Genomic DNA, 19674 nt, shown 5'->3' on the forward strand with positions numbered 1-19674 from the left:
CATAATTCTTCGTCATCAACCACCGCAATAACAAAGTGGACATAATTCCTCACAGATGGTACCTCGCTTCTCCGCAGAATAACGAGTAATGTCGTGGTGGGTGCTTCCCAACTTCCCAAAAAATATGATTTGTGGCGTAGTGGGTACGTTGCTAATGTACTTGTATTAATAGCCACAAGAGAGCTTATAACGGGCTCTAGAAATGCCGCTCTTCCAGCTTTCGCTGTGACTGTGCTGCGCTTTCCGCGCAGGCCTGGCGTTTTTGTAAATTTTCACACTTTAAGGTAGTAGCTCCACGACAGAAGCAACGAAATAAATTGGGATGTGCATTCATTGGTAACAGTAATCACACGCATCACTAATGCCAGTCGTCTTCTGCCTGCTTCCTGTGGCCGTTAACTCTAGCGTAGTACAAAAAAATGGGCATCTATCAATATACCACATTATCGAACACTTGCAAAGAACACCAACGAATAATGTCAGCAACTGAAAACGAGGTCTTTATTTCAAATGTGCATTTGTATTTTGCTGTTGGACAACAACTAGCAAAATTTCCACGTGCATGGCCATTGAGCGCAGCTTGATGTTGAGCCGAGCACCTACTAAGAGGCAGCCATTTACTTTCTGGAAGAAGAAAAGACAGAATGAAAAAGACAGAATGAAAAGGCACCTGCGGACTAGTTTTTTCTTAGTTGATTATTGTTCTTTCGTACTGCATGTATCTTTTTTTCACTTTCATGTTCTGTTTCAAGCATTGGGGCGATGCTTTTTCAGAGGGGAACATTGCCACGCGGGTTTACGAACTTTATCAATCAATCAGTCAACATTATTTTTGTCCATTTCAAGATAGACAAAGGAGCGGCGAATAAAACCTGTCTTCGGCACCTTGACGATCCCGCCGCCCCCATTACAAGGTTTCACGGCAGCACAGAGACAGTTGTGTTTAACACAATAATTCAGAAACATACATCATTGCAAAGCTAGATCACTTCGATACATAAGTTAATAGGAGATCAACAAGCGACAACAAAAACAAAACAAGAACAACAAAAATAATATATACATATTATTTTGATGTATTCGTACTTTTGCCACAAAAACTGTTCGCAACGCTCGGCGCAGACATCGCCGCAATGCTAGGGAAGCCTCGCGATTGTTTGACACGATGCTGTTAAGAATACGCGCAGGACGCGAATAGACAAGTTTATTCGAGATGTTACGCGAGCATCAGCGATAACGCTGGAAGGTTCGATGGCTGCTAGATAAAAGACGACGCGCTCCGCCGATGATCTGATTACTCGACGGCCGACGCTGTTCTCGCCGCTGTCAGTGTACAGCTTGAATTGCTTGTACTTGACCGTTCATTTTGCGGGCACAGGTTCGCCCATGTAAAGAGTTCCGCATTTTGCAGTCCTGCTGGATCCTTCTTCACCGTCGCAACCATGTGACAATATGTTGCTCTTTACGAAAACAATCGCGCGTATTGATATTTCCATTTTAGGGATTGCGGCTGTTTAGCTCAGCTCGACAAATTTGGCGGCATTACAAAATACGTGCTAAGGAAATGCGAAATCATCGAAGCTGCGTTTAATCAGGCGATATAGTAAGAAGTTCGTAAGTACGCATTCGATTGGGTTTCGGACTAGGAGCTGTTTTTCTCAATGACCATGCATAGCGTTTTTGGATCTTTAGACTTACTACTCCAATTTGCATCTGTCAGCTGTGGGCTTCTGTGACTTTCGTTGCTGCTTTATACTGTTGTGCAGTTAAGCTTTCTGTTTTCTGTAGAGTCATGATAACTTTCTCCTCTAGTAACAAGAAGGTGAAAAAATGTTCGCCGTAGGGAGGTGGTGTGAGGATAGTGTTCGATAAATGAATTTTCTGTAGTCACATACCCATGATGCACCTCATATGGACGCAGTCACTCTTCTGTAGTATAGAAAAAAAATGAATGCTTGGTATTCGCACAGGGGCCGTGCACGTGACATGGATTCCGATACACAAGGTGTTTACGTAACAAGAACCATGGATATTTTTTAAAGTGGTAAACCGCAACTGAGTGAAACCAACGACGTATGACCTGCCGTCATGTGGCGCTCGTGAAGGTGTTCTTTATATTGCGGTTAATTAGTAAATAACTAAGATCAATTATGCAAACATTTTATTATTCAATTTACGGCCAAGTGCGTTTCGTTACATTGTAGAGGGCATTGCAAAGCAACCTATCAGTTTTTGTGGAAACGTACATGCCACGTGGGGATTCTTCGCAACATTTAAAGAGAGCCCGCGAAATATGGAATAAAACCACGTGACTGCGCTCATGCGATACCGTACTACCAACGCTCTCAAACGTGCTTCCAGCGAAACAACCGTGCGCGCGGGCCGTGGCGAAATGAGTGGCCGCGGTTGCAGGCGTCGGCTTCACAGCGCGTCAACATTTTTGACGGAGGCACACGGCAAGAGAGTGCCGTCGTCCCCGATAAGCGGTAGACTGGCGATTACATTTTTTTTATAGTGGCGCAGCACCCTCTCAGTTCAATCTGAAATAACTAGACTCCAAGTAAGTTTTACAAGATTTAATTAGCTAAGGAATTTATTGCGATTACTTGACAAAATAGTGACAAAATTAAGTTATGAGATCACCATCCACATTTCATACGATACATACTTATTGAAAGTAAGTTGCTTAGCTCGGTGCTCAAGCAGTAAACGCCTCCTTCTTCGCAGACTTTTATTTATACACTATTTTATTCGTCCTTACAGAGTGAGCCCGCTACCCGAGAACACCAATGCACAACGCATGAGAATCATTCTGCCGCGTGAAATACGCATACTGAATGTATGTTTATAATTTTTTGTTTCCGGGAAACGCAGTGAGCGACTGCTGTGTTATGATTTTATCCCTTAGGAGCCTCTAGTAGGATGAACATGACACTGCTGTTTAATATTTTTGAGAAAGAACTGGGCACCACCTAGTAATGTCGCAGCTCTTGGACCGCTTTAGCATTCCTTCCCGCAATATAGGAGCCTTGTGGAGAACATAGCCGCATCGTCAAATAACAAAAGCGCGATTTTTTTGCAGCGTACTGTGTGTATGCACAGTCGCGCTCAATATGACTTGCAACACGGGAGCGCGTGGCCTCATGACTTCAAAGATTGCTCATGGGTTCAATTTAGTTTCATTTCAGCAACTAATCAATATTTCCTTATTTGGAATCATCCCCGAGTGCGAGAACAGCATTTAGTTATGGAAATAAGGGCTAGTTGAAGCCATGGGCAGTCTTTGAACTCGTGAGGCCACGCGCTCCCGTGTTGCAAGTCATAATGAGCGCGACTGTACATGGCGGCAGTCCTAATTAACAAGAGGTAGGTCCTGTGTTTTGCTTCATTTGTTCAATGCACTTCCACGCTACTTACGAATTACTTAACGCGAAAATGTCATCGTGTTGCCTTCTCCGTTTCAGCTCCTCAAGTACTTGATGTTCGGAAAAAGTCTAAGTAGGTGAGGGTGAGTAAGCACGCGAGAAACTAGAGGTTCAGAAGCAACTAAAATCGACCACGGCGTACTTTAAATCGGCCATCGGCACGGAAGGCATCAAACAGAATGGGCGGATAGGGTTATGCGAGACAAGCACCGAGTGAATGAACACGCTCGAAACATACCCCTTCTTGGCGGCGGGCACGGGCTTCTTAGGTGGGTGCTGCGGCTGCTTCTTCCTAGAGGGCGACTCGTGGCCATCCGAGGTTCGAGACGTGGACAAATGGTCCACCGCAGTGGAAGTCATGGCGGGGGAGCTCGCTGGTGGAACGCCGGCACCATCCAACCATATCCGGCGGCGCAAATAGCGGGTGTAAACCAGCCGAGCAGGGCACATCGGGTACGGAAGGGCGCACACCGCCAGCAGCAGTAACTGCAGCCGGGACGTGTCACGAGCGAAAAGAACAAGTATCAGCTGCGCGAAGTGAACGGGCTACATTGTGAGTGGCGAATGGGCTACAATGTGAGTGGCGAAAGTTTCGGTTGTGGGACATGTTTTTGTATTAGTCACCACAACTCAGCGCTATCGCTACTCTACATTTGTAGAGTCGGCTAGTACGAGACGGACCCGTCTTTTCGGTAACAACGTCTCGTTTATTCTGCCAAAAAGAGAGAGGAAAGTAGACAAAGTGCACCGGAAGTGGCAAGAGTGAAAGAGCGGAAGGAGAAACAGAGCAGCACGTTGCTTCGTAAAGGAAGGAAGGAAGGGAGCTCGCGGTATGTGTATGTATATATATATATATATATATATATATATACACTACCTTTCAACCAATAAACTACGTTGTGAGCTGTCACTTCTTTGCCTGCTTGCCTCGCGTCTCTGTCTGCACGCTGAAAAGTATTCATCATGAATATCAACCAACTTGCGCAGTTTTCTATACTTTTACATTCATTCTGTTCAATTGAACACCGCTTGTCCGTGCCACGTGTTACCGGTCCGGCACAGCTCAATTTCTTTAGCGAAGCATAAAGCAGGCTGTGCATTAACTGCCCCAGTCTGATCCATTCTTCTGTCTTCCGGTCTCAATTTTACGCCAATATTTTTCTGTTCCAATGCGCGATCCGCTGGCGGTATAGGAGTCAGGCAGGCAGCACATGTCTTGGGAACCGGCGTGAATATAGCGCGAAATTCTGCTTAGTAGAACTTACCTTCAAGAGATAAATCCGTGTTATCGACTTCTGAAGTCTTGCAAAGATCCATTCAAAGCTGTTGACAAAGGCATACAGCATCCAATATCCTAGCCATTTCTGCTGGAGGTCCACGGATTGTCTGTCCATGGCTCTAAGGCTGCGAATTTGTAAACGAAACAGTAGCATTTTTGTAAGTAAAGATTTCTTGTAAAGTTTTTTGTAAACAAAAACAAAGCACACGCTTTAAATTCAAACTTTTCCTCCGTTAAAGTTACCTGTACATGTCTAACAGAGAGCACTTTCTTGGCTAGGCGCGTGAAGTTGCATAATTAAATACTGTTAGCATGTTCTACAGACACAAAAAAAGCATCAAACCGTACAGCAGCGGCATTTCATGCAGAATAACACAAAACATAATATCCGAGGGACGTATATTAAGAAAATGTCGCTTAAAATCGGTGCTATACATGATCAAATGCACACCCCGTCTTTTTGCACAGAGGTGTCATTGGCAAAGGTGTCATTGGCACCTATGTTGATAAGCGTATTGCATCATCTGTTGACGTTGCAAGCGTTGCAAAGATTTTTAGGTACGTGGATGATTAGCTTGTGCTGTTAAGAAACACGCCTCAAGGGGAGCGCAGGCTAGAGAGCAAGTCCTGCAGTTGCTTGAAAGATGCGCTGAGGGTCTCAGGTTCACGTCAGATCCCTAATGAGGGATGTTTACAATTTCTAGATCTGCGCATTAGCTTTAGTCGCCGCATTTGCTGGGAATACCGACCTCGTTCCAAAAAAACCGTTCCTGGGATATAATTCGGCCCATTCAGTGATTCTAAAGAGGGTGATAACAAAAACTGCTTGCGAGCGGCGCTTGCTAAGTCGTGCGAGCACCTTGTAGGAGACAGCGTGAGAGGCCAAGCTGAACGCCTGAAGTTGGCCGGCTTTCCTGAACCGCTGATTACGTCCGTGCTGGAGAGTCTGGTAAAGGAGGTGAAGGTTGGTGGCCTAGCGGCCAGACAAAACTGGAGTGAACCACGGGAACGTCCCGTGCCTATCCCTTACGTACACCAGCACTCGCACCTATTGAAGAAGGTGGCGAAAAATGCGGCGTACACGTCGTGTTTACTGCACCGAATAAGCTTGTACGCATGTGTGCAGCGGTGAACGGGCTAAGCCAAGACAAGGCTTATAAAGTGAGCCACGCCACTGATTTTGTTCCGTGCAAAACCACAGTGGCGTACAAGATTCCGCTGTCCTGTGGCCGGTGTTACGTAGGCCAAACCGGCCGCTGCATTAACGTAAGGTTCAGGGAGCAAGGAGCGGCAGTGAAGGCGCTGGCCGGTGGTGGGCACCTTGCCGACCACTGCAGGAGATGTTCTTGCTCTCCGTACTTTGAAAAAACGTCACAGCTGCGCAGCTTCGCAACGCAGGGGAAGAGGAAACTTTATGAAGCTATGGTCATTAAAAAAGAAGCTGACGCTTATGTCAGCAGTCCCTCTTTTGCTATCTCTGACAAGGAACTTTCCTATCTGGAAAGAAACCGATAACTCATCTTTGTTGCTGGATTGGTCAGTGTTAACAGGACCATTGCGCGCATGCGGTCTCCAAGTTGTCTATACTATATACCTGAGTGTTATGTGTAATAAAGTTTAGTTTAAGCCTAGCGTTGTCCTGTGTTCTTTCTTCTCGTCCACGTCTTTATCGGTAGTAAAGATGTCCTATTACTCACGCTACCAACTAGCCCAACTTTCCGCCTTAAATCGTGTCTTCCCTCTAGCCTGGCCATTAATTCTCACAGGGTGAGCGAGGAACGCGGTCGACAGGCCCGCGAGAGGGGGGGAGCGTAGGAGAGGAGAGAGAGGGGACGCACATGCGTTGGCGCTCATCGCGGCGTTGCGCAGGAGAGAACGAGGCGCGCGAGTGGGGGGGAGGCGAGAGGGGGAGGGCGCGTGGACAGGAGGTGTGTGGAGAGGGTTTGCGCATGCACAGTAAGGGTGGTCACGCCGTACACCAGCACCGGATTGAACTCCGCCATAAGCTGCTTCGCACCTAAAATATAGAAATTAGCACTAAGTCGCGCAAAGCATGGCACAGCGAAGCACGGGCCTGTCACCGTTCGTACTCCCCGTCGACGGACACCTCTAGCTTCGAGATGCACGACTACCTCCTCGGGAGTGCGCACTTTCTTAGGACGCCCCATGGCTGAATCGGCACGATCGGGCACACCCAGGCTATGCCATATTTGCTCGGGATTTACCATATGCGGTGCCCACGTATATGTTAAGAACTTCAGCTACCGCAATGGTTAAATCATGATCATGGGTGTTAGTCGTCGGTACGTAGATGTGCCACTAGGCGTCAGTGTTGGCGCGTCCACATCAAGCGGTGCTATATCTGCCAAAAAACAGCAGACATTGCACAAGCTCTCCACATACCAATGCATTATAAACAATGAACTACTTCTGTGACGACACGTTTCACTTTCGTGTTATACCGAGTCCTATGACGGATGGATCAGCCACATTTTTTTTTCAATTTGTTACGTTCCTCCAAAATGCTAATGCACTTGTTTGAGGTAAACCTGTAGTTTACTATTATTAGACCGCGAAAAGTGGAGAGCAAAACTACGCAGGAAACAACAGGACCACCGATTATTTAATAATGCATCAAGGTCGACAACAACAGGACCACTGAGTACTTAATAATGAATCAATGTCGTCAAGTTCAATCAGTCGTTATTGCTATTCATCCTTATGCTTCATTTTCCTTTCTTCAAACAAGACATGTTAGTACACTTCGACAGAAAGAAAATAATCAGAGGATGTTCAAATCTGGAAAATAAAAGAACTGTGGTCTGCTCTCGGTGCGATGATTCCGTGCGTGATTGTGCGCGCTGTATTGGCTACGGTTGAGAGCCCATCCAGTTGTACAGGTAGCTTTTACCTGCCGCGATACTATATTAAGGTCGCTTGTATGGTAACTTATATAATATATTGGCCTGTTTCGATGCGTAGCTTTTTTTGTGAATGAATATAATTGTGAAAATATGCTTTGAGTTGTAAGGGCTGTAGTAAAAATAGTGGAAAAATAGTGGCGAGGTCCGCACCTTCCGAGCACGGGCCAAACGGTGGTGATCACGTGCGTCATTCCCGGTCCTGCAAGGTTCATCACGTACAGCAACACTACGAAGAAACCCAGTGCTGCAAGAGAGCAAGAGAGTGACAGAACGGGTGGAGTGAATTTGCGCCTGCAGCAGCGCCAGAACAGTAGAAAAAGGATACGAAATAGCACTTATTTTTTTCTATTCCCATGTTTCGCTCACTTTCCGGCACGTGAGAAACCTAATGGGGCCATGAATGAAACACAGGGCCCCTAGAGCCTCAGTATTCTATTCATACTCACTAGTTTCTCAAGCAGCCAAGAGAAGCTGAACCCATGCCATAGAGAAGCACCCCGCCAATGGCAGCCTCTTAAGGCCTCAAAGAGGCGGTGAAGCAACAACATACCGTAGAAGCTTCCATGTTTGTTCACAAAAATTATGACCCACATCAGCGTATTTACCGACTTCACGAGAAATGTAGTTTCATACTGTTGTAGATGGAGGATTATACTATATTAACACGATAGCGTTAAAGAGCTCGTTCCGCAGAAATTCCGGTGTCGGCGTCGGTGTCGGCGTCATTGGTTGTGAGCGAAAAATCATCATCTTGTCCGTGACCAAAAAATCGAGGAAGATGCAAGTAAAATAAATGATAAAAAATCTCAGGTTCGATTCAGAATCGAACCCAGGCCGTCTGCGTGGCAAGCAGTTGTTCTACCACTCCATTGCTTGGAACTGCACTGAAATTAACTTTAATGCTTCAGAAACATACGCATCCTGTGTACAGGTGTCACAGTACGAGATCTAATATCGCAGTAAAACGGGGTACAAGCGTATATTGCCATCGGGCGTCACAACATGTGAACTGCATAACGAGTTGGTGGTGGAAAGCCGGCCACACATTACAAAAGGCACACACATTACTGCGCGTATTCCCTTACGGACACGTAGCGGGTGCATCGCAACTCCGAAAAAGTATCACGCGCGTAATTGCTGCTGGTTTAAATCATGCCATCCATTACAAAGGGCATGCGCATTAGTGCGCGCACTCTCTTACACACACGTAGTGGGTGCACTGTTCTCATAAAAGTGCTGTTGAAGAGGGCGGAAACCTTTACCTTTACTATAGGTATGTCGAGTGTGTGTGCGAGTGTGTGAGACCGGCGACTGAACACATTGACAAGCGAAATAGAGCACGATGAGGATGGGGCCGGATATCACTATCGCGTTCAACACTTAAAGGCGAAGCTTAAGCGTCACCGAATTTTGGTGTAGTGATCACAATCGTAAATCATTCACATGCAGCCGATGATATTTTAGGGGCGAAGCTCCTTAAAGCGGCACCCGTTCGTCCCCGTCGTAGTGCGTAACCAGCAGGGGCGTAGCCAAGGGGGGGGGGGGGGTTGGAGGGGTTCAAACCCCCCCCCGAAATTTTTCAATTTTGCTTGCGCATATATACACGCACACATACAAACGCACGCACGAACATACATAATGTATGGTTGAACCCCCCCCCGAAAAAAATTTCTGGCTACGTCCCTGGTAACCAGTCTTAACGCTAGTACCAGATCTTGACCTCCAAAGTGGTGCTGGTGGGAGATTTCCGCTGTGCGTTGTTGAACAATAAAAAATTCGCAGCGTGCGCGTTAACTAAAAGCCGAATTCTTTTGTCTCACATTCCCCATTAGCAGCCATTGGGATGTTCCAGTAGGAAACGTTAGTAGAAGTAGAAGTGTAAGTGTTAGCTAAAAGCCGACTTCTTCTGTCTCTCATTCCCATTAGCAGCCATTGTTTACCTCCAATGTAGTGCCTGGTGAGATTTCTCCTGTGCGTGATAAAACAATAAAAATTTTGTTCAAAACGCTGTTGATTGATGAAAGAAACCAACAAAAGATGCCAGCTGTTTTCTAAAAGCAAAACGAAAAGACGCCAGATGTTTCTAAAGCAAAACGAAAAGACGCCAGCTGCTTAACGAAAGACGCGAGATGTTTTCTAAAGCAATGGTTTTCTAAACAATGAAAATTCACAGCGTACATGTAAAATTAAAGTGAGCTGCAAGTCGTCATAACTCTCATCGAACCTTTAGTATAAACGCGCCCGATCTCACGTCGGTGATGATGTACTGGGCAGAATTCACGGAAGATTCATGGTTTACCGATGAACCTCCGCAGCTTCGCCCACTCATCATCATTCACTCCGTGGATATGCTGTTATTTTTTTTGCTCAATGACTCGCATATTGCTTCAACAGTAACTGAGCTCCACAAGGTTAGATCCACAATATCACTGCTCAGTACAAATCATTGCGGCCTTATTCGCTTGAAATATTATTACGAAAATATTTGTTCCTTTGTGCAACGTAGAGACAGTTCCCTTTCCACTTGCTTCCCCTAGGCGCCAGTATATTTCATTACGTGTGGTCGTAGTGTTCCTGCTTCAAATGTGAGCCGTCGCCTTATGATGCATGATGTAAATAAATGACTTTCTATCGTCTTCGTTTCTTCAATTCGGAGGTGATAAGGCTGGATATAAACGCAACCTTAATAACTCAATCACTCATTAATAAATTATCTTGTATGTATTCAAAAAAGTACCTCTTACGATGTTTCTGGCACCGTTGCACCGACCACATTCCCGGTAAGTTGTGTGTGCTAGAACCACGCAGAAAGAACAGACAGGAGGTAAAACTCGACTGCTTTCCACACCGTCATGGTGTCATCAGTGTCATGCCGGAGAGCGGCGGCGGAGGTCGTGAGAGCGCCTCCTACAGAACCGCGGCCGAACTGCCGCACCGGAGCACCACATCGCAAGAGACGACGTAGGAGCATAATATGAACCCTCTCATATATTTCTATGGGGAGGGCCTCAATGCTTAATTTACGAGTGAATCTCCCAAAAAAAGTCATTTTTTGTCAACTTTGAAACCATTTTTCTCAGTAAACGCTTGTTTACATAAATTGAGAATATTTTTATCAGATACTATGGTGACTTCTAAATGACCTAAAAAATTCTTGCGGCTGAAACGGTGCTTCCGGTTTTGTTTTACTAAAACTGTCTGAACAGGCATGTTTTCTTGCTTCTTTGCTAAGTGTATTGAAGCCGGAAAATTAATATATGGTTTTACTTTTAAAATCACGTGAAAAAACAACTACAATGGAATGCTTTAAATCAGAATGTGCCCTTGTACCTTGTTTCAAGGTTGAATACGCATAATTTATCCCCACCAAACTTTTCCTTCTTGCTGGAACATTCAAAGGCCGGCCACCTGAACAGGTAATTTTTTAACGAAAATAGTTAACTAAAATCGCCCTCACACTGTTACCATCTAGCTCAATTTTTTTTTTCAATGGAATCGCTGGTCGTCACTTTTTAGGCTCGAACGTTTCACTTGGAAGACCCTTTTGCGAATTGGCGACGTACCCAGTACGCGTGCGTAAGAGAACACGCGCACCTGCGAAGCTCCACGCTTTGTTGATGCTGTTGCTGATAATTATGATTAATTATGCCTGAGCGCTTTGTAATAAGTCGACATCTAAACCACCCACTCGTTGCAGGATGCACACGTTTTCACGCCTGGTGCAATATTACGCTTCTTCCACGCAATATTGAACGGGTTTAGGAGGCTCCTCGCACTGCATGACAATCGTGTAGAGTTTGTTCCCCCGAAACGATTTTAAGCACTGGCGTGGCTATGTGGTAACACCACGTCTTGCCACGCAGAAGGTCTGAGTTCGATTCGCACTCGGACCAAAGACGTTTACTATTTATTTTTTTGCATCTATCTGGAGTTTTCGCTCACAGACAACGCCTATTTTTCGCTCACAACCAAGGACGCCGACACCGACACTGGTATTTCTGCGATACCATCCCTTGAACATTTTCACGTTACAAGTAAATCGCTGAAGTGCGACCGCTGCACTGTGTATAATGTAGCGAAAGACAAACAAGGCAGGCGTATTGCTATAAAATCGAGCCCCACCTTGTAGTACAAAACTTACGTTTGTATACCGTAAGTTAACATAAGCGTAATGCGGAATCTGCAGATGGGTACAACACAATAAGGCAGGAGAGGCCCCAGCCATATCCTGGCTCCGCCGCTAAAGCAGTCCCGCTCGTGGGCTCGGCCATGCTCCCGAGAGGCGAGACCTCGGAAGTGTGGGGTCATGTGACCCAAGCAGAAACGCCACTTGTGATCTGATTGGAGGAGCGGCGAGTGTCGCTATATGGCCAGCGCCAGCGGTATTCCCGTGTCAATAAACGCCGCGCCGCTTCGCGGTGGTTACAGTATCGCCAGCACCGGAACGAAACTTTCGACGTGCCGCCGACATGATTGCTGCCGAAATAATAATAATAATAATATCTGGGGTTTAACGTCCCAAAACCACCATATGATTATGAGAGACGCCGTAGTGGAGGGCTCCGGAAATTTCGACCACCTGGGGTTCTTTAACGTGCACCTAAATCTAAGTACACGGGCCTCAAACATTTTCGCCTCCATCGAAAATGCAGCCGCCGCGGCCGGGATTCGATCCCGCGACCTTCGGGTCAGCAGTCGAGCGCCATAACCACTAGACCACCGTGGCGGGGTAATTGCTGCCGAAAGGCAACTCAGCCCTACAGGTTACGTCGCACGCGATGCTCTGGCCACGTGACCTCGAGATGTTGAGGCGCGAATCCCGCTGGGGCCACGGTCCGTACGGCTGATGACGCGAGCGTGAGCGTCAATTGCTTGTGTTCATCCGCCTTTGAAATGGGAATGCCGCTGCCTCCCAAAGTTGTACTCGACCATGGATGCAATGAAATGATTGATTTGATTGTTTGTCACAGTAATTTACACGCTGTCGACACTGGCGGTTTCACCTTTAGTAGAAAAAAACTCAGTGTAATTGAAAAGAATATAGCACTCAATACTTCGGTCCTTCATAACATGGAGAGAGAATAAAACATGATCGCTTCGTAAACATTTCACGGAATGGGATAAAATATATGACTCGGCACCATTGGAAAGGAAGAGAGCAGAAACTATTAAGTACTTTTGTGGCCTCATATTTCTTTGTATGCATTCTGCCTAAAATATTTTGGTGCACACGATCGCTTTCACGAAGGCAGTACCGTGTTTAAAGAGAGGGTGGACGTGCCGCGTTTCGGCAGGAATTTCAATGTAATTTTCTACCCTTTGACGAATGCTTGGTGCCAGCAGATAACTTCTCTATGGTAATTGAGCGGGCTGTTGAATTCGGCTTTTGAAGAAATATATAAGATGACTGACAGCGCAATAATTAGATAATTATTGATGCTCTGATTACGAACAACTGCCATAAAATGAAGCATAATTTATTATAACAATTTCGCTTGCTTTATATTTGGTCTCCAGATGCTTGGCATTAAATTGGGCAAATTTCACGCATTTATAGACAGTCGATCATAATGCTTGTTGCAAAGTGGTACCGCAGAGTCATGAAGCTCAACAGCTCCATGAAAAAAGAACTTGAGACGTTTTCCTTGTGTTGCAGCACTTCACCTAAGAATTAAAGAGGGAACCTTTGTGTTCCAACCTTAACAGATGTCAAAGGATGCTTGTATATATAAACACCATGACAAACGCCCTTTACAAGTTACCTGTGATCCAGAAGTGCTCAGTTTTTGCGTAAATATCGCGCTATTATTTTAGTGCGGTGAAAGTTCTCTCGTTTTGTGCGAGAAATTATATCCGAAGATGAATTTTCTTTTCGCCTGGCTGCAACTTTCTTGAGCAGCGTAATGGTTCCATTTGGTAGGAAATTGATAACAAGCTTTCTGATGTGCCATAATAAACTCTAATGAACATGTGTTTCACCCCTGATAAATACCTAGCAAAAATGCTAGTTGAAGTTGACAAGTTCAAGCTCACAAGTTCTTTATTGCATGACGGGCAATACATTGTTTGTCAAACAAATGTAGGGCCCCGTAACTTTTGTAGGAGTTGTAAATTTTTGTGATACGTTACAGCAATCTTACAACGCGTATTAACGAAATTTTGCATCAGATTTAGTATTTATAGATTTAGTAGTTATTTGATCTGATGTGACACTTTTATTTCTTATACTGGGCGTTTGTAAAAAGTCTTGCAATCGAACTGCTCACCTAAACCTCCTTTGTTAATTGCGCAGATACTGCTTCCGCTTAAGTGCAAGACAAGTCAATTAAATATTATTGACATTTCAGCCAAGATATACATATAGTCCGAATGAAGGAGTTTCCGCTGCTTCAGTCAGAAGTGTGGCTACTTGGGAATCTCAGCGCTCTTTACTAGACAAGGACTGATACGTGCGTGAACAGAGAACGCGGTATTCGTTTTTCATTGAGCTGCTGCCACGTAATGCAGGAAAGCAGCGTACGCTAATGCGCGTATGTCAAAGGCGCGTACTCACCGTACACGAAGTAAACTCTGTTCAGCTTGGTGGTAGCCTCTATTTTATCGAACAGGCCGGACATAATGCTTTTTTCTCGCAGTACCGAGGACAACTCGTGGTGCAGTTCCGCCATGGCCGAACGTCTTCTTCTTTGTGTGGCTCATGGCCGCTGAACGCAACCGCGTGTGCAGTGGAGCATAATTTCGCCGCAGTCAATCCGAGAACTCTAGTATCAGCCATCACAGAAACGTGCTTTTCTTACACTATCAGGGCAACTTACCTGCTAGTTGGCACCCTTGTGCGCCAGTTGTGCCTGCACTCGATCCGTCTATATTCCCTGCTCGTGACCGATTGTGGGGCTTCATCTGGGAGGAAGAAGAGTTCCACTTCCGCATACTAGACAAATTAACGAGTCTAGATACGTGATGTGGCGCACGACAAACGTGTCCCGGGAACGCGACATGCATGTCGGGTGACATGTTTTATTGTTCCGACTGCTGCTTTTATATATCGCACCTAAAGTGCACTAGAAGCGTGCGCCGCCTGACGCACCACAAGGTCTCGTTAAACGCCGTCACGCGTACAGCAAAGCGAGTCCACCACATCGCCCTTTAAAGCAGGTTTTATGCATAGAATTATAAAGCGGCGTGTATAGGTAGGTTACAGATGTCACTTAGGCGCAAAAATATTCACCGACGATTACGATACTGCCTAACGCGAATTCTGAGTGCAGCTTCGTGTTGGGGCAAGGCCAACTGTGTTTGAAGTTTTGGCTTTCTGCGAGGTATCGACTACGACATAAATCACAATTTGTGTGAAGTAGGACAACACCCACTACGTCATTATACGTCTTTCTGTAATAAGCGAAGTGCACGCTACACATCCGTAAGGTATTAAGTGCACTTTATTGATGCTGCATGTGGCTCGACGATGAAGAATTGGTTGGTTGTTTGGTCGGTCGGCCGACCAAACAACCAACCGGTCGGTCGGTCGGTCGGTCGGTCGGTCGGTCGGTCGGTCGGTCGGTCGGTTGGTTGGTTGGTGAAACTTTATTAGCAGTCCTGAGAGACGCGACTAGCGCGCAGTGGACTGATCCCCGTTGTTGGGGCTTCAGACCACGGAGCACCACTTGGCTTGATTGGCTTGATCACCGCCCAGTAACGAAGGGCATCGCCAGAGCATGTGCTCTAAATTAGCGATCTCCCCGAAACGGGGTCACGAGCTGCTAGTGTAAGTATCCGGATAAATTTTGTGAATGAAAGCCAAATTTGGATAGGAACCTGTCTGTAACAGCCGAAGTGCCGTTGCCTGGGCTGTGTGAGGAGGGGTGTAGACCCTCCTGTCTAGACAAAAGAGCTGTGAAATCTCATGGTATGTGGTGGGCTCATCTCTGTTTTCCGATGCCGTGACCTGGGGAGAACCTCCGTGGGCGCGGAACGTCAGACCTCGCGCCTTGGAGTGGGCCAGCTCGTTGAGGTTGGTAGGGCCTCCTTCAAAATGGCCCATGTGAGCAGGAAACCACGTTAAGGTGTGATTACAAATGTCTATGTCACCAAGGTTACGGCGTGCATCCTTGGAGATGGCGCCGACGGTAAATTCCCGGATGGCTTCCCAGGATTCGTTGAATACATTGGGACGTTTCTCGCCGAGGAGAGCGATGGCGATGGCCACCTGCTCGGCAGCTCTCGGCAGCTTCCGCAATTTCCTCAAGCGTATTGTGCATTCCCAGCTGGAGGAGTCGTTCCGTTTTCCGTTTTCGTGTAGTTCGGGAGCCCAAGAGCACCAGGGTTGCCACTGACTTTCGAGTAAATGTCGCCAAACAACGCGCAAAAAGTCGCCAAAAGTCGCCATTTTTTTACAAATTTCGCCAAAAAAGTCGCCATTCTAGATATAAACGACATACCTTGTAATAAAGATTTCCACTCACGTATAGAACCGTAGAATACAGTACCATCTAAGACCCTTAAATTATATAGACGTTTCTCATTACCAGTCGTATCGCCCGCTTCACCATGGGAGTGCATGGTGCTGCTTCTCCGACTAGCCGCAAGATGTGCGTGGTCGCGTATGGGTGAATGAAGAAAACGCCCATGATATCCTTCCATCCCCGTCCGCTCGTTTCAAAGGTAAAAGTGTGGTAAAGCTTGGACGAAAACCGTGAAAGCGTTGTTTGCAGACAGCTTTACGCAGCCTTATATGAATTATAAGGATTAAGAGGTTTATTGAAGGTAAGATGACATAATTCTTGCACGACCAATCATTAGTGAGTCTTACACCTTTTAAGTGTGTAATATGATAAAGGACGCCACCGACCCTTTTTTATACTCTTATATCTACGCGTGTCAATCCGACGCGTTAATAATGAACAGGTAGACAATGTAAAATGTTATATAGCAATTGTTGTCATTGCACACGCTCACCGAGAACAGTGGACAATGCCTCAATAAATATTTTTTAACTGCACAAATAGCCGCGTATCCGCCTCTCTTCACTATTCCAAAACAGTCTTTACGAGCTAAATTGGGGTTACTGCAACAGTGAATAAGTCGCCAAGCTATTCAGTACAGTTGGGGCTTTGGCGGAACAAATAGTCAGAACATGCGGCCAACCTGTCGTCTATAGCCCCTTCAGAAGCGAAACTAAAGCACCTAAAGCCATAAACTCATAATCAAACACTGCCCTTCCGCGGCTTGCAAGGCAGTCCGCTCACTTACATTTTGCTAGAATGTCGCTGGGGGACGTTCCAGTTCCTCCTGCTTCAAAATGAATTGAGATACAGACGAGTTACAGGATGGACATACCGAATGACGCGTAATGTGCACATTCTATTCGTGAGTCTAAAGCCATGAAAAATACGGATAATGTTACCGCTCATTCGTTGGGAAGATACAGAGCTTAGGATGCATAACTCAGTGGAGACCTAAGCCGAAAATCGCCAAAAATTCGCCATGTCGCCATTCATAATTTTAGGTCGCCACGGGCCTCTCAAATTCGCCAATTTGGCGAAAAGTAGCCACCATTGGCAACACTGCCTAGTAACGCTAACTCACTCTGCTTCGAGGGGTAACTCACAGCATCCTGGAAAATCGCGAGCAGCAGTGCTCGTGTGGCTCTTCACAGGACAGCAATCGCAGAGTGCTCAACGCAGCGTGAGAAAGAGTAAGTCTCCCTCATTTTTCGAAATGTCTTACACCGAGCAAACACTCCCGTGTGGCTGATCGTGTATCCCGCTTCCTTGAATTCTACTGGTGGCGTAAATCTGTCACGCCCCTCGTGTAAATGTGACTGTCAACCACTGTTCAGTAATGTAAGCTATGTTGATGAAGGTTGAAAAGAAAGGATGAGCGTGGAAATTTGAAGGCATACTATGTGAGGGCCAACGTAGGTAATTCTATAACAAAGCAGTCGCTCCGCTTGCTGTAACACAGGGGCCAAATTCACAAAACTCACTTACGAGCAAATTGTTGCGTAAGAGAAATTTTGTCGCGTAAGTCGATTCACGAAGCGAAAAAAAACGTCGTAAGAGGCCATCGTTATCGCATCGGCCGCTGAGGTAAAGCGCGCTGCGACTGCCCAGGAACATGTCAGCGATGGTGATGCAGTTGCTATATTTGGTGACGTCACTGAAAAAGGCTCGTAAGTGGATTCACGAAGCAAAAAAATGGCGCAGAAACAGCATGGCTACGAGGAAATCCCAAGAGTGGTCCTACGAACAATATGGCTGTTTAGAACATTCAACTGCGGCGGGTATCTGAATACCGTGGCTGATTTTAAGCTCATTCACGGCCATGTAAGGCTGCTTGATGATTGCTGGTACTTTTAGGGGCGAAGCTCCTTAAGGCGGCACCCGTTCGTCCCTCGTCGTGGTCGTAGTAGTGAGTAACAAGTCTTACGCTTTGACCTCCAAGGTGGTGCCGGTGGGAGATTTCTCCTGTGCGTTGTTGAACAATAAAAAATTCGCAGCGTGCGCGTTAACTAAAAGCCGAATTCTTCTGTCTCTCATTCCCCATTAGCAGCCATTGGCATGTTCCAGTAGGAAACGTTAGTAGAAGTAGAAGTGTCAGTGTTAGCTAAAAGCCGACTTCTTCTGTCTCTCATTGCCATTAGCAGCCATTGTTTACCTCCAAGGTAGTGCCTGTTGAGATTTCTCCTGTGCGTGATTAAACAATAAAAATTTTGTTCAAAACGCCGTTGATTGATGAAATAAACCAACGAAAGACGCCAGATGTTTTGTAAAAGCAGAACGAAAGAACGCCAGATGTTTTTCTTAAAGTGTAGTAGTTATATGTAGCCACCTCGCCCGATCGTCAACGGGCGAGGTGGACCGGCAACGGCGCGAGGACCCTGCCGTACGAGAGTTAAATCACACTAAAAGACATACTTTGCGGGCGATACACTCTAGTGAGCTTTCAACTTTTCGTCTTAATGTACATGATAAAGAAATTATTTCTACGAAAAACGCAAGGCACACCTTGAGCAATATGTTTGGTTTTGGGACGCTAAATGGAACCATGAGGCGATGCGAAGCCGGAGCACTTGCACGATCGCGTTCCGTTGGCTTTCGTTGGGCATGCTACCGACCTCGCGTCGTGGAACGCGCGTCCTGTCTTCCCTCTAGCCTTGCCTTTAATTCGCACAGGGCGAGCGGGGAATGCGGTCGCTCTTGGCGCTCTTTCGTTCGGGAGCGGACTTCTTCCTTGCATTTCACCGATCACAAGTGACAATGAAGGGACCACGTAAACCAACAGTACAATAAAAGTTTGATGTTTAATATATACACGATGTTTCACACTCTTTATATTATGTACTGGGCGCATTTCACGGAAGAGTTTCACGGTTTACAGATGATTCCCTCCGTAGCTTCGCCCCACTCATCATCATTCACCCCGTGGATATGCTGTGATTTTTTTAATTTATTTCGGCGCTTTGAGTTTCGTGTGTCGTTTTGCTTGTACGCTATGGGCAGTATTGACACTCGTAGTCGTCCAATAAGCTGGGAGTCGCAGTAATTAAGCCTATTGGGTGTCAATGGCGAAAAATTATGCACGCAAAGACTTGTGGTTGGATTAAAACCAAAGGTCTACATGAATGGTCGATGAAGTCGAAAGCGGCGGGGTATTTGGTCAACATTTTTTTTGTTATGTTGTTGTATTGCGTCCTACTTCCTCCAATGAGACGTCCAGCGTATGATGATGTACGCAGCATTGGTCGAAATTACCACCAAAGAGGTTCAGAGGAGCACATCAGCTGCATGCTATTGGAAATAAAATTGAACGGAGCATTTCAGTTAGCCGTTATTAAAGCCTATTATATGATTCCACAACATGTCTAGTTGGATTGGCTTTAACTACCTAATAGGCACCATCTCCGAAATGCAGCTATCGCTATGCACTTTGGGCCTATCCAGAGCGGGCTCGTACAATGCAAATCACAAAATGTTATAGATGTTCGTGATTATGCTAGAAACCACAAACCAATCGGGCTTTTCGACCTTCACTGTTCGAAAACCGA

General features: G+C 46.0%; 1 protein-coding gene across 1 annotated transcript; it reads right to left on the minus strand.

Annotated features, from left to right (window-relative positions):
* Positions 1 to 486: 486 nt before the first annotated feature.
* Positions 487 to 14558, minus strand: LOC119391895 (uncharacterized). Its single transcript, XM_037659545.2, has 5 exons — positions 14444 to 14558; positions 7779 to 7872; positions 4691 to 4829; positions 3664 to 3911; positions 487 to 624 (listed from the first exon to the last, which is right to left on the minus strand). Exons 1-5 carry the CDS (start codon positions 14556 to 14558, stop codon positions 618 to 620), a joined length of 603 nt encoding a protein of 200 aa, XP_037515473.1. The 3' UTR covers positions 487 to 617.
* Positions 14559 to 19674: the final 5116 nt, after the last annotated feature.

This window comes from Rhipicephalus sanguineus, chromosome 4 (assembly GCF_013339695.2).
Source record: "Rhipicephalus sanguineus isolate Rsan-2018 chromosome 4, BIME_Rsan_1.4, whole genome shotgun sequence".
Lineage (NCBI taxonomy): Eukaryota > Metazoa > Arthropoda > Arachnida > Ixodida > Ixodidae > Rhipicephalus > Rhipicephalus sanguineus.

What these genes read in the sequence shown, in the direction of transcription:
- LOC119391895 (XM_037659545.2), bottom strand. Translation starts at nt 14,558, where the DNA reads ATGCGGAAGTGGAACTCTTCTTCCTCCCAGATGAAGCCCCACAATCGG. An exon ending in GTTTGGCCCGTGCTCGGAAG is followed by an intron (nt 4,830 to 7,778) that starts GTGCGGACCTCG and finishes ACAAATTCGCAG; the next exon opens with CCTTAGAGCCATGGACAGAC. An exon ending in CACGGATTTATCTCTTGAAG is followed by an intron (nt 3,912 to 4,690) that starts GTAAGTTCTACT and finishes TCCCGGCTGCAG; the next exon opens with TTACTGCTGCTGGCGGTGTG.